This window comes from Mytilus edulis, chromosome 12 (assembly GCF_963676685.1).
Source record: "Mytilus edulis chromosome 12, xbMytEdul2.2, whole genome shotgun sequence".
NCBI lineage: Eukaryota > Metazoa > Mollusca > Bivalvia > Mytilida > Mytilidae > Mytilus > Mytilus edulis.
The window spans coordinates 82,003,560-82,021,470 of NC_092355.1; the positions used below are offsets into that span (position 1 = coordinate 82,003,560).

Here is a 17,911-nt window from a genome sequence, read left to right on the forward strand (position 1 = left end):
ATCCTGTATAGAACTATTTGGCACTTTCTCTATAGCATTTTCTATGCGGAGAGCAATATTATTTTTACTATCATTGCTCAGTGTGTTATATTTATCTTCAGGAACTTTAAATTTCAAGTCTTCTCTAAGAGCAAAATTGTTTTTACTATCATTGCTCAGTGTGTTATATTTATCTCAGGAACTTTAAATTTCAAATCTTCTCTAAGAGCAAAATTGTTTTTACTATCATTGCTCAGTGTGTTATATTTATCTTCAGGAACTTTAAATTTCAAGTCTTCTCTAAGAGCAAAATTGCTTTTACTATCATTGCTCAGGGTGTTATATTTATCTTCAGGAACTTTAAATTTCAAGTCTTCTTCGACTGCAAAACTTTTTTTACTATCATTGCTCAGTGTGTTATATTTATCTGTAGGAACTTTAAATTTCAAGTCTTCTACGACTGCAAAACTGTTTATACTATCATTGTTCAGTGTGTTATATTTATCTGTAGGAACTTTAAATTTCAAGTCTTCTTCGACTGCAAAACTGTTTTTACTATCATTGCTCAGTGTGTTATATTTATCTGTAGGAACTTTAAATTTCAAGTCTTCTTCGACTGCAAAACTGTTTTTACTATCATTGTTCAGTGTGTTATATTTATCTGTAGGAACTTTAAATTTCAAGTCTTCGTCGACTGCAAAACTGTTTTTACTATCATTGCTCAGTGTGTTATATTTATCTGTAGGAACTTTAAATTTCAAGTCTTCTCTGACAGCAAAATTGTTTTTACTATCATTGCTCAGTGTGTTATATTTATCTGTAGGAACTTTAAATTTCAAGTCTTCTACGACTGCAAAACTGTTTTTACTATCATTGTTCAGTGTGTTTTATTTATCTGTAGGAACTTTAAATTTCAAGTCTTTTTCGACTGCAAAACTGTTTTTACTATCATTGCTCAGTGTGTTATATTTATCTGTAGGAACTTTAAATTTCAAGTCTTCTTCGACTGCAAAACTGTTTTTACTATCATTGTTCAGTGTGTTATATTTATCTGTAGGAACTTTAAATTTCAAGTCTTCTTCGACTGCAAAACTGTTTTTACTATCATTGCTCAGTGTGTTATATTTATCTGTAGGAATTTTAAATTTCAAGTCTTCTCTGACAGCAAAATTGTTTTTACTATCATTGCTCAGTGTGTTATATTTATCTGTAGGAACTTTAAATGTCAAGTCATCTCTGACAGCAAAATTGTTTTTACTATCATTGCTCAGTGTGTTATATTTATCTTCAGGAACTTTAAATTTCAAGTCTTCTCTGACAGCAAAATTGTTTTTACTATCATTGCTCAGTGTGTTATATTTATCTTCAGGAACTTTAAATTTCAAGTCTTCTCTGACAGCAAAATTGTTTTTACTATCATTGCTCAGTGTGTTATATTTATCTTCAGGAACTTTAAATTTCAAGTCTTCTCTGACAGCAAAATTGTTTTACTATCATTGCTCAGTGTGTTATATTTATCTGCAAGAACTTTAAATTTCAAGTCTTCTCTAAGAGCAAAATTCTTTTTACTATCATTGCTCAGTGTGTTATATTTATCTGTAGGAACTTTAAATTTCAAGTCTTCTCTGAGAGCAAAATTGTTTTTTTCTATCATTGCTCAGTGTGTTATATTTATTATCAGGAACTTTAAATTTCAAGTCTTCTCTGACAGCAAAACTGTTTTTACTATCATTGCTCAGTGTGTTATGTTTATCTGTAGGAACTTTAAATTTCAAGTCTTCTCTAAGAGCAAAATTGTTTTTACTATCATTGCTCAGTGTGTTATATTTATCTCAGGAACTTTAAACTTCAAATCTTCTCTAAGAGCAAAACTGTTTTTACTATCATTGCTCAGTGTGTTATATTTATCTTCAGGAACTTTAAATTTCAAGTCTTCTCTAAGAGCAAAATTGTTTTAACTATCATTGCTCAGGGTGTTATATTTATCTTCAGGAACTTTAAATATCAAGTCTTCTCTTAGAGCAAAATTGTTTTTACTATAATTGCTCAGTGTGTTATATTTATCTGTAGGAACTTTAAATTTCAAGTCTTCTCTTAGAGCAAAATTGTTTTTACTATCATTGCTCAGTGTGTTATATTTATCTCCAGGAACTTTAACTTTCAATTCTTCTCTTAGAGCAAAATTGTTTTTACTATCATTGCTCAGTGTGTTATATTTATCTGTAGGAACTTTAAATTTTAAGTCTTCTACGACTGCAAAACTGTTTTTACTATCATTGTTCAGTGTGTTATATTTATCTGTAGGAACTTTAAATTTCAAGTCTTCTTCGACTGCAAAACTGTTTTTACTATCATTGCTCAGTGTGTTATATTTATCTGTAGAAACTTTAAATTTGAAGTCTTCTCTAAGATCAAAATTGTTTTTACTATCATTGCTCAGTGTGCTATATTTATCTCAGGAACTTTAAATTTCTCAAATCTTCTCTAAGAGCAAAATCGTTTTTACTATCATTGCTCAGTGTGTTATATTTATCTTCAGGAACTTTAAATTTCAAGTCTTCTCTAAGAGCAAAATTGTGTTTACTATCATTGCTCAGTGTGTTATATTTATCTTCAGAAATTTAAATTTCAAGTCTTCTCTTAGAGCAAAATTGTTTTTACTATCATTGCTCAGTGTGTTATATTTATCTGTAGGAACTTTAAATTTCAAGTCTTCTATGACAGCAAAATTGTTTTTACTATCATTGCTCAGTGTGTTATATTTATCTCCAGGAACTTTAAATTTCAAGTCTTCTCTTAGAGCAAAATTGTTTTTACTATCATTGCTCAGTGTGTTATATTTATCTGTAGGAACTTTAAATTTCAAGTCTTCTATGACAGCAAAATTGTTTTTACTATCATTGCTCAGTGTGTTATATTTATCTTCAGGAACTTTAAATTTCAAGTCTTCTCTAAGAGCAAAATTGTTTTTACTATCATTGCTCAGTGTGTTATATTTATCTTCAGGAACTTTAAATTTCAAGTCTTCTCTAAGAGCAAAATTATTTTTACTATCATTTCTCAGTGTGTTATATTTATCTTCAGGAATTTTAAATTTCAAGTCTTCTCTTAGAGCAAAATTGTTTTTACTATCATTGCTTAGTGTGTTATATTTATCTGTAGGAACTTTAAATTTCAAGTCTTCTCTGACAGCAAAATTGTTTTTATTATCATTGCTCAGTGTGTTATATTTATCTTCAGGAACTTTAAATTTCAAGTCTTCTCTTAGAGCAAAATTGTTTTAATATCATTGCTCAGTGTGTTATATTTATCTGTAGGAACTTTAAATTTCAAGTCTTCTCTCAGAGCAAATTTTTTTTACTATCATTGCTCATTGTGTTATATTTATCTTCAGGAACTTTAAATTTCAAGTCTTCTCTTAGAGCAAATTTTTTTTACTATCATTGCTCATTGTGTTATATTTATCTTCAGGAACTTTAAATTTCAAGTCTTCTCTAAGAGCAAAATTGTTTTTACTATCATTGCTCAGTGTGTTATATTTATCTTCAGGAATTTTAAATTTCAAGTCTTCTCATAGAGCAAAATTGTTTTTACTATCATTGCTCAGTGTGTTATATTTATCTTCAGGAACTTGAAATTTCAAGTCTTCTCTGACAGCAAAATTGTTTTTACTATCATTGCTCAATGTGTTATATTTATCTTCAGGAACATTAAATTTCAAGTCTTCTCTTAGAGCAAAATTGTTTTTACTATCATTGCTCAGTGTCTTAAATTTATCTTCAGGAACTTTAAATTTCAAGTCTTCTCTGACAACAAAATTGTTTTTACTATCATTGCTCAGTGTGTTATATTTATCTTCAGGAACTTTAAATTTCAAGTCTTCTCTGACAGCAAAATTGTTTTTACTATCATTTCTCAGTGTGTTATATTTATCTGTAGGAACTTTAAATTTCAAGTCTTCTCTTAGAGCAAAATTGTTTTTACTATCATTGCTCAGTGTGTTATATTTATCTGTGGGAACTTTAAATTTCAAGTCTTCTCTAAGAGCAAAATTATTTTTACTATCATTGCTCAGTGTGTTATATTTATCTTCAGGAACTTTAAATTTCAAGTCTTCTCTGACAGCAAAATTGTTTTTACTATCATTGCTCAGTGTGTTATATTTATCTTCAGGAACTTTAAATTTCAAGTCTTCTCTAAGAGCAAAATTGTTTTTACTATCATTGCTCAGTGTGTTATATTTATCTTCAGGAACTTTAAATTTCAAGTCTTCTCTGACAGCAAAATTGTTTTACTATCATTGCTCAGTGTGTTATATTTATCTTCAGGAACTTTAAATTTCAAGTCTTCTCTGACATCAAAATTGTTTTTACTATCATTGCTCAGTGTGTTATATTTATCTTTAGGAACTTTAAATTTCAAGTCTTCTCTAAGAGCAAAATTGTTTTTACTATCATTGCTCAGTGTGTTATATTTATCTTCAGGAACTTTAAATTTCAAGTCTGTCTTCTCTAAGAGCAAAATTGTTTTTACTATCATTGCTCAGTGTGTTATATTTATCTTCAGGAACTTTAAATTTCAAGTCTTCTCTGACAGCAAAATTGTTTTACTATCATTGCTCAGTGTGTTATATTTATCTTCAGGAACTTTAAATTTCAAGTCTTCTCTGACAGCAAAATTGTTTTTACTATCATTGCTCAGTGTGTTATATTTATCTTCAGGAACTTTAAATTTCAAGTCTTCTCTAAGAGCAAAATTGTTTTTACTATCATTGCTCAGTGTGTTATATTTATCTTCAGGAACTTTAAATTTCAAGTCTTCTCTGACAGCAAAATTGTTTTTACTATCATTGCTCAGTGTGTTATATTTATCTTCAGGAACTTTAAATGTCAAGTCTTCTTCGACTGCAAAATTGTTTTTACTATCATTGCTCAGTGTGTTATATTTATCTGTAGGAACTTTAAATTTCAAGTCTTCTCTGACAGCAAAATTGTTTTTACTATCATTGCTCAGTGTGTTATATTTATCTTCAGGAACCTTAAATTTCAAGTCTTCTCTAAGAGCAAAATTGTTTTTACTGTCATTGCTCAGTGTGTTATATTTATCTTCAGGAACTTTAAATTTCAAGTCTTCTCTGACAGCAAAAATGTTTTTACTATCATTGCTCAGTGTGTTATATTTATCTTTAGGAACTTTAAATTTCAAGTCTTCTCTTAGAGCAAAATTGTTTCTACTATCATTGCTCAGTGTGTTATATTTATCTTCAGGAACTTTAAATTTCAAGTCTTCTCTGACAGCAAAATTGTTTTTACTATCATTGCTCAGTGTGTTATATTTATCTTCAGGAACTTTAAATTTCAAGTCTTCTCTAAGATCAAAATTGTTTTTACTATCATTGCTCAGTGTGTTATATTTATCTTCAGGAACTTTACATTTCAAGTCTTCTCTGACAGCAATTTTTTTTTTACTATCATTGCTCAGTGTGTTATATTTATCTTCAGGAACTTTAAATTTCAAGTCTTCTCTAAGAGCAAAATTGTTTTTACTATCATTACTCAGTGTGTTATATTTATCTTCAGGAACTTTAAATTTAAGTCTTCTCTGACACCAAAATTGTTTTTACTATCATTGCTCAGTGTGTTATATTTATCTTCAGGAACTTTAAATTTCAAGTCTTCTCTAAGAGCAAAATTGTTTTTACTATCATTGCTCAGTGTGTTATATTTATCTTCAGGAACTTTAAATTTCAAGTCTTCTCTAAGAGCAAAATTGTTTTTACTATCATTGCTCAGTGTGTTATATTTATCTTTAGGAACTTTAAATTTCAAGTCTTCTCTAAGAGCAAAATTGTTTTTACTATCATTGCTCAGTGTGTTATATTTATCTTCAGGAACTTTAAATTTCAAGTCTTCTCTAAGAGCAAAATTCTTTTTACTATCATTGCTCAGTGTGTTATATTTATCTGTAGGAACTTTAAATTTCAAGTCTTCTCTAAGAGCAAAATTGTTTTTACTATCATTGCTCAGTGTGTTATATTTATCTTCAGGAACTTTAAATTTCAAGTCTTCTCTGACAGCAAAATTGTTTTTACTATCATTGCTCAGTGTGTTATATTTATCTTCAGGAACTTTAAATTTCAAGTCTTCTTCGACTGCAAAATTGTTTTTACTATCATTGCTCAGTGTGTTATATTTATCTGTAGGAACTTTAAATTTCAAGTCTTCTCTGACAGCAAAATTGTTTTTACTATCATTGCTCAGTGTGTTATATTTATCTTCAGGAACCTTAACTTTCAAGTCTTCTCTAAGAGCAAAATTGTTTTTACTATCATTGCTCAGTGTGTTATATTTATCTTCAGGAACTTTAAATTTCAAGTCTTCTCTGACAGCAAAAATGTTTTTACTATCATTGCTCAGTGTGTTATATTTATCTTTAGGAACTTTAAATTTCAAGTCTTCTCTTAGAGCAAAATTGTTTTTACTATCATTGCTCAGTGTGTTATATTTATCTTCAGGAACATTAAATTTCAAGTCTTCTCTGACAGCAAAATTGTTTTTACTATCATTGCTCAGTGTGTTATATTTATCTTCAGGAACTTTAAATTTCAAGTCTTCTCTAAGATCAAAATTGTTTTTACTATCATTGCTCAGTGTGTTATATTTATCTTCAGGAACTTTACATTTCAAGTCTTCTCTGACAGCAATTTTTTTTTTACTATCATTGCTCAGTGTGTTATATTTATCTTCAGGAACTTTAAATTTCAAGTCTTCTCTAAGAGCAAAATTGTTTTTACTATCATTACTCAGTGTGTTATATTTATCTTCAGGAACTTTAAATTTAAGTCTTCTCTGACACCAAAATTGTTTTTACTATCATTGCTCAGTGTGTTATATTTATCTTCAGGAACTTTAAATTTCAAGTCTTCTCTAAGAGCAAAATTGTTTTTACTATCATTGCTCAGTGTGTTATATTTATCTTCAGGAACTTTAAATTTCAAGTCTTCTCTAAGAGCACAATTGTTTTTACTATCATTGCTCAGTGTGTTATCTTTATCTGTAGGAACATTAAATTTCAAGTCTTCTCTGACAGCAAAATTGTTTTTACTATCATTGCTCAGTGTGTTATATTTATCTTCAGGAACTTTAAATTTCAAGTCTTCTCTAAGATCAAAATTGTTTTTACTATCATTGCTCAGTGTGTTATATTTATCTTCAGGAACTTTACATTTCAAGTCTTCTCTGACAGCAATTTTTTTTTTACTATCATTGCTCAGTGTGTTATATTTATCTTCAGGAACTTTAAATTTCAAGTCTTCTCTAAGAGCAAAATTGTTTTTACTATCATTACTCAGTGTGTTATATTTATCTTCAGGAACTTTAAATTTAAGTCTTCTCTGACACCAAAATTGTTTTTACTATCATTGCTCAGTGTGTTATATTTATCTTCAGGAACTTTAAATTTCAAGTCTTCTCTAAGAGCAAAATTGTTTTTACTATCATTGCTCAGTGTGTTATATTTATCTTCAGGAACTTTAAATTTCAAGTCTTCTCTAAGAGCACAATTGTTTTTACTATCATTGCTCAGTGTGTTATCTTTATCTGTAGGAACTTTAAATTTCAAGTCTTCTATAAGAGCAAAATTGTTTTTACTATTATTGCTCAGTGTGTTATATTTATCTTCAGGAACTTTAAATTTCAAGTCTTCTCTGACAGCAAAATTGTTTTTACTATCATTGCTCAGTGTGTTTTCTTTATCTGTAGGAACTTTAAATTTCAAGTCTTCTATAAGAGCAAAATTGTTTTTACTATTATTGCTCAGTGTGTTATATTTATCTTCAGGAACTTTAAATTTCAAGTCTTCTCTGACAGCAAAATTGTTTTTACTATCATTGCTCAGTGTGTTATATTTATCTTCAGGAACTTTAAATTTCAAGTCTTCTTCGACTGCAAAATTGTTTTTACTATCATTGCTCAGTGTGTTATATTTATCTTCAGGAACTTTAAATTTCAAGTCTTCTCTGACAGCGAAATTGTTTTTACTATCATTGCTCAGTGTGTTATATTTATCTTCAGGAACTTTAAATTTCAAGTCTTCTCTAAGAGCAAAATTGGTTTTACTATCATTGCTCAGTGTGTTATATTTATCTTCAGGAACTTTAAATTTCAAGTCTTCTCTGACAGCAAAATTGTTTTTACTATCATTGCTCAGTGTGTTATATGTATCTTCAGGAACTTTAAATTTCAAGTCTTCTCTAAGAGCAAAATTGTTTTTACTATCATTGCTTAGTGTGTTATATTTATCTTCAGGAACTTTAAATTTCAAGTCTTCTCTAAGAGCAAAATTGTTTTTACTATCATTGCTCAGTGTGTTATATTTATCTTCAGGAACTTTAAATTTCAAGTCTTCTCTTAGAGCAAAATTGTTTTTACTATCATTGCTCAGTGTGTTATATTTATCTGTAGGAACTTTAATTTCAAGTCTTCTCTTAGAGCAAAATTGTTTTTACTATCATTGCTCAGTGTGTTATATTTATCTGTAGGAACTTTAAATTTCAAGTCTTCTCTGACAGCAAAATTGTTTTTACTATCATTGCTCAGTGTGTTATATTTATCTTCAGGAACTTTAAATTTCAAGTCTTCTCTAAGAGCAAAATTATTTTTACTATCATTACTCAGCGTGTTATATTTATCTTCAGGAACTTTAAATTTCAAGTCTTCTCTGACAGGAAAATTGTTTTAACTATCATTGCTCAGTGTGTTATATTTATCTTCAGGAACTTTAAATTTCAAGTCTTCTCTAAGAGCAAAATTATTTTTACTATCATTACTCAGCGTGTTATATTTATCTTCAGGAACTTCAAATTTCAAGTCTTCTCTGACAGGAAAATTGTTTTAACTATCATTGCTCAGTGTGTTATATTTATCTTCAGGAACTTTAAATTTCAAGTCTTCTCTAAGAGCAAAATTCTTTTTACTATCATTGCTCAGTGTGTTATATTTATCTGTAGGAACTTTAAATTTCAAGTCTTCTCTGACAGCAAAATTGTTTTTACTATCATTTCTCAGTGTGTTATATTTATCTGTAGGAACTTTAAATTTCAAGTCTTCTCTTAGAGCAAAATTGTTTTTACTATCATTGCTCAGTGTGTTATATTTATCTGTAGGAACTTTAAATTTCAAGTCTTCTCTGACAGCAAAATTGTTTTTACTATCATTGCTCAGTGTGTTATATTTATCTTCAGGAACTTTAAATTTCAAGTCTTCTCTAAGAGCAAAATTATTTTTACTATCATTACTCAGCGTGTTATATTTATCTTCAGGAACTTTAAATTTCAAGTCTTCTCTGACAGGAAAATTGTTTTAACTATCATTGCTCAGTGTGTTATATTTATCTTCAGGAACTTTAAATTTCAAGTCTTCTCTAAGAGCAAAATTATTTTTACTATCATTACTCAGCGTGTTATATTTATCTTCAGGAACTTTAAATTTCAAGTCTTCTCTGACAGGAAAATTGTTTTAACTATCATTGCTCAGTGTGTTATATTTATCTTCAGGAACTTTAAATTTCAAGTCTTCTCTAAGAGCAAAATTATTTTTACTATCATTACTCAGCGTGTTATATTTATCTTCAGGAACTTTAAATTTCAAGTCTTCTTCGACTGCAAAATTGTTTTTACTATCATTGCTCAGTGTGTTATATTTATCTTCAGGAACTTTAAATTTCAAGTCTTCTCTGACAGCAAAATTGTTTTTACTATCATTGCTCAGTGTGTTATATTTATCTTCAGGAACTTTAAATTTCAAGTCTTCTCTAAGAGCAAAATTGTTTTTACTATCATTGCTCAGTGTGTTATATTTATCTTCAGGAACTTTAAATTTCAAGTCTTCTCTGACAGCAAAATTGTTTTTACTATCATTGCTCAGTGTTTTATGTATCTTCAGGAACTTTAAATTTCAAGTCTTCTCTAAGAGCAAAATTGTTTTTACTATCATTGCTTAGTGTGTTATATTTATCTTCAGGAACTTTAAATTTCAAGTCTTCTCTAAGAGCAAAATTGTTTTTACTATCATTGCTCAGTGTGTTATATTTATCTTCAGGAACTTTAAATTTCAAGTCTTCTCTTAGAGCAAAATTGTTTTTACTATCATTGCTCAGTGTGTTATATTTATCTGTAGGAACTTTAATTTCAAGTCTTCTCTTAGAGCAAAATTGTTTTTACTATCATTGCTCAGTGTGTTATATTTATCTGTAGGAACTTTAAATTTCAAGTCTTCTCTGACAGCAAAATTGTTTTTACTATCATTGCTCAGTGTGTTATATTTATCTTCAGGAACTTTAAATTTCAAGTCTTCTCTAAGAGCAAAATTATTTTTACTATCATTACTCAGCGTGTTATATTTATCTTCAGGAACTTTAAATTTCAAGTCTTCTCTGACAGGAAAATTGTTTTAACTATCATTGCTCAGTGTGTTATATTTATCTTCAGGAACTTTAAATTTCAAGTCTTCTCTAAGAGCAAAATTCTTTTTACTATCATTGCTCAGTGTGTTATATTTATCTGTAGGAACTTTAAATTTCAAGTCTTCTCTGACAGCAAAATTGTTTTTACTATCATTTCTCAGTGTGTTATATTTATCTGTAGGAACTTTAAATTTCAAGTCTTCTCTTAGAGCAAAATTGTTTTTACTATCATTGCTCAGTGTGTTATATTTATCTGTAGGAACTTTAAATTTCAAGTCTTCTCTGACAGCAAAATTGTTTTTACTATCATTGCTCAGTGTGTTATATTTATCTTCAGGAACTTTAAATTTCAAGTCTTCTCTAAGAGCAAAATTGTTTTTACTATCATTGCTCAGTGTGTTATATTTATCTTCAGGAACTTTACATTTCAAGTCTTCTCTGACAGCAAATTTTTTTTTATTATCATTGCTCAGTGTGTTATATGTATCTTCAGGAACTTTAAATTTCAAGTCTTCTCTAAGAGCAAAATTGTTTTTACTATCATTGCTTAGTGTGTTATATTTATCTTCAGGAACTTTAAATTTCAAGTCTTCTCTAAGAGCAAAATTGTTTTACTATCATTGCTCAGTGTGTTATATTTATCTTCAGGAACTTTAAATTTCAAGTCTTCTCTTAGAGCAAAATTGTTTTTACTATCATTGCTCAGTGTGTTATATATATCTTCAGGAACTTTAAATTTCAAGTCTTCTCTTAGAGCAAAATTGTTTTTACTATCATTGCTCAGTGTGTTATATTTATCTGTAGGAACTTTAAATTTCAAGTCTTCTCTTAGAGCAAAATTGTTTTTACTATCATTGCTCAGTGTGTTATATTTATCTGTAGGAACTTTAAATTTCAAGTCTTCTCTGACAGCAAAATTGTTTTTACTATCATTGCTCAGTGTGTTATATTTATCTTCAGGAACTTTAAATTTCAAGTCTTCTCTAAGAGCAAAATTATTTTTACTATCATTACTCAGTGTGTTATATTTATCTTCAGGAACTTTAAATTTCAAGTCTTCTCTGACAGGAAAATTGTTTTAACTATCATTGCTCAGTGTGTTATATTTATCTTCAGGAACTTTAAATTTCAAGTCTTCTCTAAGAGCAAAATTCTTTTTACTATCATTGCTCAGTGTGTTATATTTATCTGTAGGAACTTTAAATTTCAAGTCTTCTCTGACAGCAAAATTGTTTTTACTATCATTTCTCAGTGTGTTATATTTATCTGTAGGAACTTTAAATTTCAAGTCTTCTCTTAGAGCAAAATTGTTTTTACTATCATTGCTCAGTGTGTTATATTTATCTGTAGGAACTTTAAATTTCAAGTCTTCTCTAAGAGCAAAATTGTTTTTACTATCATTGCTCAGTGTGTTATATTTATCTTCAGGAACTTTAAATTTCAAGTCTTCTCTAAGAGCAAAATTGCTTTTACTATCATTGCTCAGTGTGTTATATTTATCTTCAGGAACTTTAAATTTCAAGTCTTCTCTGACAGCAAAATTGTTTTTACTATCATTGCTCAGTGTGTTATATTTATCTTCAGGAACTTTAAATTTCAAGTCTTCTCTAAGAGCAAAATTGTTTTTACTATCATTGCTCAGTGTGTTATATGTATCTTCAGGAACTTTAAATTTCAAGTCTTCTCTGACAGCAAAAATGTTTTTACTATCATTGCTTAGTGTGTTATATTTATCTTCAGGAACTTTAAATTTCAAGTCTTCTCTAAGAGCAAAATTGTTTTTACTATCATTGCTCAGTGTGTTATATTTATCTTTAGGAACTTTAAATTTCAAGTCTTCTCTTAGAGCAAAATTGTTTTTACTATCATTGCTCAGTGTGTTATATTTATCTTCAGGAACATTAAATTTCAAGTCTTCTCTGACAGCAAAATTGTTTTTACTATCATTGCTCAGTGTGTTATATTTATCTTCAGGAACTTTAAATTTCAAGTCTTCTCTGACAGCAAAATTGTTTTTACTATCATTGCTCAGTGTGTTATATTTATCTTCAGGAACTTTACATTTCAAGTCTTCTCTGACAGCAAATTTTTTTTTACTATCATTGCTCAGTGTGTTATATTTATCTTCAGGAACTTTAAATTTCATGTCTTCTCTAAGAGCAAAATTGTTTTTACTATCATTACTCAGTGTGTTATATTTATCTTCAGGAACTTTAAATTTAAGTCTTCTCTGACAGCAAAATTGTTTTTACTATCATTGCTCAGTGTGTTATATTTATCTTCAGGAACTTTAAATTTCAAGTCTTCTCTAAGAGCAAAATTGTTTTTACTATCATTGCTCAGTGTGTTATATTTATCTTCAGGAACTTTAAATTTCAAGTCTTCTCTAAGAGCAAAATTGTTTTTACTATCATTGCTCAGTGTGTTATATTTATCTGTAGGAACTTTAAATTTCAAGTCTTCTATAAGAGCAAAATTGTTTTTACTATTATTGCTCAGTGTGTTATATTTATCTTCAGGAACTTTAAATTTCAAGTCTTCTCTGACAGCAAAATTGTTTTTACTATCATTGCTCAGTGTGTTATATTTATCTTCAGGAACTTTAAATTTCAAGTCTTCTCTTAGAGCAAAATTGTTTTTACTATCATTGCTCAGTGTGTTATATTTATCTTCAGGAACTTTAAATTTCAAGTCTTCTCTAAGAGCAAAATTATTTTTACTATCATTACTCAGTGTGTTATATTTATCTTCAGGAACTTTAAATTTCAAGTCTTCTCTGACAGGAAAATTGTTTTAACTATCATTGCTCAGTGTGTTATATTTATCTTCAGGAACTTTAAATTTCAAGTCTTCTCTAAGAGCAAAATTATTTTTACTATCATTGCTCAGTGTGTTATATTTATCTTCAGGAACTTTAAATTTCAAGTCTTCTCTAAGAGCAAAATTGTTTTTACTATCATTGCTCATTGTGTTATATTTATCTTCAGGAACTTTAAATTTCAAGTCTTCTCTGACAGCAACATTGTTTTTACTATCATTGCTCAGTGTGTTATATGTATCTTCAGGAACTTTAAATTTCAAGTCTTCTCTAGGAGCAAAATTGTTTTTACTATCATTGCTTAGTGTGTTATATTTATCTTCAGGAACTTTAAATTTCAAGTCTTCTCTAAGAGCAAAATTGTTTTTACTATCATTGCTCAGTGTGTTATATTTATCTACAGGAACTTTAAATTTCAAGTCTTCTCTTAGAGAAAAATTGTTTTTACTATCATTGCTCAGTGTGTTATATTTATCTTCAGGAACTTTCAATTTCAAGTCTTCTCTTAGAGCAAAATTGTTTTTACTATCATTGCTCAGTGTGTTATATTTATCTGTAGGAACTTTAAATTTCAAGTCTTCTCTTAGAGCAAAATTGTTTTTACTATTATTGCTCAGTGTGTTATATTTATCTTCAGGAACTTTAAATTTCAAGTCTTCTCTGACAGCAAAATTGTTTTTACTATCATTGCTCAGTGTGTTATATTTATCTTCAGGAACTTTAAATTTCAAGTCTTCTTCGACTGCAAAATTGTTTTTACTATCATTGCTCAGTGTGTTATATTTATCTTCAGGAACTTTAAATTTCAAGTCTTCTCTGACAGCAAAATTGTTTTTACTATCATTGCTCAGTGTGTTATATTTATCTTCAGGAACTTTAAATTTCAAGTCTTCTCTAAGAGCAAAATTGTTTTTACTATCATTGCTCAGTGTGTTATATTTATCTTCAGGAACTTTAAATTTCAAGTCTTCTCTGACAGCAAAATTGTTTTTACTATCATTGCTCAGTGTGTTATATGTATCTTCAGGAACTTTAAATTTCAAGTCTTCTCTAAGAGCAAAATTGTTTTTACTATCATTGCTTAGTGTGTTATATTTATCTTCAGGAACTTTAAATTTCAAGTCTTCTCTAAGAGCAAAATTATTTTTACTATCATTGCTCAGTGTGTTATATTTATCTTCAGGAACTTTAAATTTCAAGTCTTCTCTTAGAGCAAAATTGTTTTTACTATCATTGCTCAGTGTGTTATATTTATCTTCAGGAACTTTAAATTTCAAGTCTTCTCTTAGAGCAAAATTGTTTTTACTATCATTGCTCAGTGTGTTATATTTATCTTCAGGAACTTTAAATTTCAAGTCTTCTCTTAGAGCAAAATTGTTTTTACTATCATTGCTCAGTGTGTTATATTTATCTGTAGGAACTTTAAATTTCAAGTCTTCTCTTAGAGCAAAATTGTTTTTACTATCATTGCTCAGTGTGTTATATTTATCTGTAGGAACTTTAAATTTCAAGTCTTCTCTTAGAGCAAAATTGTTTTTACTATCATTGCTCAGTGTGTTATATTTATCTTCAGGAACTTTAAATTTCAAGTCTTCTCTGACAGCAAAATTATTTTTACTATCATTGCTCAGTGTGTTATATTTATCTTCAGGAACTTTAAATTTCAAGTCTTCTCTAAGAGCAAAATTATTTTTACTATCATTACTCAGTGTGTTATATTTATCTTCAGGAACTTTAAATTTCAAGTCTTCTCTGACAGGAAAATTGTTTTAACTATCATTGCTCAGTGTGTTATATTTATCTTCAGGAACTTTAAATTTCAAGTCTTCTCTAAGAGCAAAATTCTTTTTACTATCATTGCTCAGTGTGTTATATTTATCTGTAGGAACTTTAAATTTCAAGTCTTCTCTTAGAGCAAAATTGTTTTTTCTATCATTGCTCAGTCTGTTATATTTATCTGTAGGAATTTTAAATTTCAAGTCTTCTCTGACAGCAAAATTGTTTTTACTATCATTGCTCAGTGTGTTATATTTATCTTCAGGAACTTTAAATTTCAAGTCTTCTCTGACAGCAAAATTGTTTTTACTATCATTGCTCAGTGTGTTATATTTATCTTCAGGAACTTTAAATTTCAAGTCTTCTCTAAGAACAAAACTTGTGAGTTGATGTTATTTTGATTTTGATTCCTGAGCGTTAGAATTTGGTTTTTATCAATCCGAGATTGGTCATTTTTCGTTCTAGTTTCAAACCCTGTTATCCAGTTGTGTACAATGGCAGCTTTGATGAGCAGCATTTGTGGTCAACACATTAGGGTTCGAGCTGAGCATGCTGAGATAGTCTTCTCTATTTTGGCTGCTATCATTAAGGTCTAACTGAGCAAGTGTCAAGTTCCTTATTGTGTTATTGTTATCTAAAACGGTGTTTTCTAGAGCTGTACTATGAGCTTCTGCAATGGCAAGCTTAGACTTTAGATCTTCTTGCTTTAGGCTCTTCTTTTTTCTTTGGTACCATTTGATTAGCTTGCTTTTTGGTGTTGTCTGATTAATCTATTTGGATCTGAGAGCTTGGTGTTATGTTTGCATGAGCTCTTGCATTTGTTAGTTGCTGGATACTATGCATATTTGAACGCAAGAGGTCATGAGGGTTTAATATGAGATGTGGTCAGATGTACCAGTTGCTGGTGATAATTTAACAAGTTCATTGTAGTTAGAGACTGTATTTACAATAGTATCAGGTGAGTTCAGGGAGTTAGCACTTTGTTCAGTGATTTGATTGTCTGTTTCTAGTTCTAAAATTGATAGGTCTTTCAACAAGACGTTACACTGCATACATTGAAAACGTTCTAATGTTTCGAAGCTCATTGATTTGCAAAAGTCTGATGTAATGTTTTGGCATTGAAAATGAAATTTTTCGTCACATACATTACAGATGATGAAATCATAGTCAAATATGTTTCCAGAACATGAAGGACAAGTTGAATAGTTTTGAGAGGGGTTATTGTTGTTACTGTTGCGTCATATGAAGCGATGTTTGAGATTGTGCTCAGTGCAACATTGTTGTCTCTATTTGACAGCTGTATTGTTCGTGAATCATGAGTTGAGATCTTATCTGATTGTATAGAATTGTGTACAAATTTATCTGCTAAAAATGAGCTACAAAATTCTTGTATAATTGAATTCATTTGGTTCAGGAGAGTCTGCAATATTTCCTGCAGATCTTTTCTGATAAAATCTCCTATGTCTCTACTATTGGCTTCTACTGAAAAAGCGGTTTTATACATGTTGATTCTATAGACTTGTGGCCTTCCAATTCCTGTGTTAGTGATTGGTTTTATACCGAAAGATTCTTCAACAAGAAGATTGTTTTTGTCTCTTTTAAAATGAGAAATAGCTGTAAGTTTTGTAGAATTTTCATAAAATGACAGAGTGTGCTTATGAAACATCAAAAAAGCAGCAGGAGTGAATTTCATTACCAGTGTTCCTCTTTTTAATTCAGCTTGAACATTCATTTGCTCAGTAGCATCAACCAGTTTTGGGCAGCTTTAGTTATATTGAGTGTGTACTTGGTAAAAGTTGTCTTCCCTTGTTGTATTCTATTTGGTGTGACGTTACTAGAGGGTTGTGCTAGTTCATTGCTCTTCAGTCGTGCCTTGTGTTTTGCAACGGCTAGACTGTATGCATATATCTGTATGGTGTTATCTTGTCTCTATGCGACCTATTTGGTGAGACCATTATATTTGTTCTGGTGACAGCAAAACAGTCTTTACTATCTATAGAATATTAAATGTTATATTGTTGTTATCCTATGCTAATGATCCTATTTAAGTTGTTTGTACTTGTTTGGCTTTATAAATACTTTGATATGAGCTCGAGCGTCACTGGTGAGTCTTATGAAGACGAAACCTGCGTCTGGCGTACTTAATTATAATCCTGGTACCTTTGATAACTGTAAGACAGCAAAACAGTTTTTACTATCACAGGTGGCGGGATTGGTTTGAAATTTGACTGATATGGAGAACTATGATGCGCATATGATATACTAATACCATGTGCAGAGGCAGGTTTTAGGAGAATAGACAGCAAAACAGTTTTTACTATATTATTTCCTGGTTAATAAGTATGTAGTTCTAGTTTGAAGATAGTATGTGACTTACTTTTTAAGGCCCCGCAACGAAGAAAACGGTGTCATATAGTTTTACCTTTGTCCGTAATTCCGTAATTCCAAATCCCGTAATTCCGTCATTCTGCAACAAACAATTATACGGAGTTTTTTCTAATCGCCTTCAAATATTGGGCTGCTTTTTAGTATGTAAGTTAATAATGATGAGTTACAGATCAAGTTTAAGTTTCGTTCCGGTCCGGTAATTTTTACCGAAAATACGGGCTTTGGACTTTGATAAATTGTTGAAAAGCACGTACAGTTATACGGAATTTTTTTTCAAAAAACTTTCAGATATTGGGATAATTTTTTGCATGTGAGTTAACCAAGATGAGTTACAGATCAAGTTTAAGTTTTGTTCTGCTTGGCTAACTTTTGCCGAAATAACGGGCTTTGGACCCTGATGAATTGTTGAAAATCACAGTTATACAGATTATTTTCTAAACCCTTTCAGGATACTGGGCTGATTTTGGTAATGTGAGTTACCCATGATGA

The 17,911-nt window shown here is 29.6% G+C and overlaps 2 protein-coding genes across 2 annotated transcripts in view; one reads left to right on the forward strand and one right to left on the reverse strand.

Moving 5' to 3' along the window:
- The window catches only part of LOC139499213 (uncharacterized), a 327,861-nt gene that overhangs the window by 216,824 nt on the left and 93,126 nt on the right, over positions 1-17,911 (forward strand). The window lies entirely within an intron of this gene.
- LOC139497894 (leucine-rich repeat and coiled-coil domain-containing protein PF3D7_0703800-like) lies at positions 1,934-17,500 on the reverse strand. Its single transcript, XM_071286134.1, has 2 exons — positions 17,457-17,500; positions 1,934-2,384 (listed from the first exon to the last, which is right to left on the reverse strand). Exons 1-2 carry the CDS (start codon positions 17,498-17,500, stop codon positions 1,934-1,936), a joined length of 495 nt encoding a protein of 164 aa, XP_071142235.1.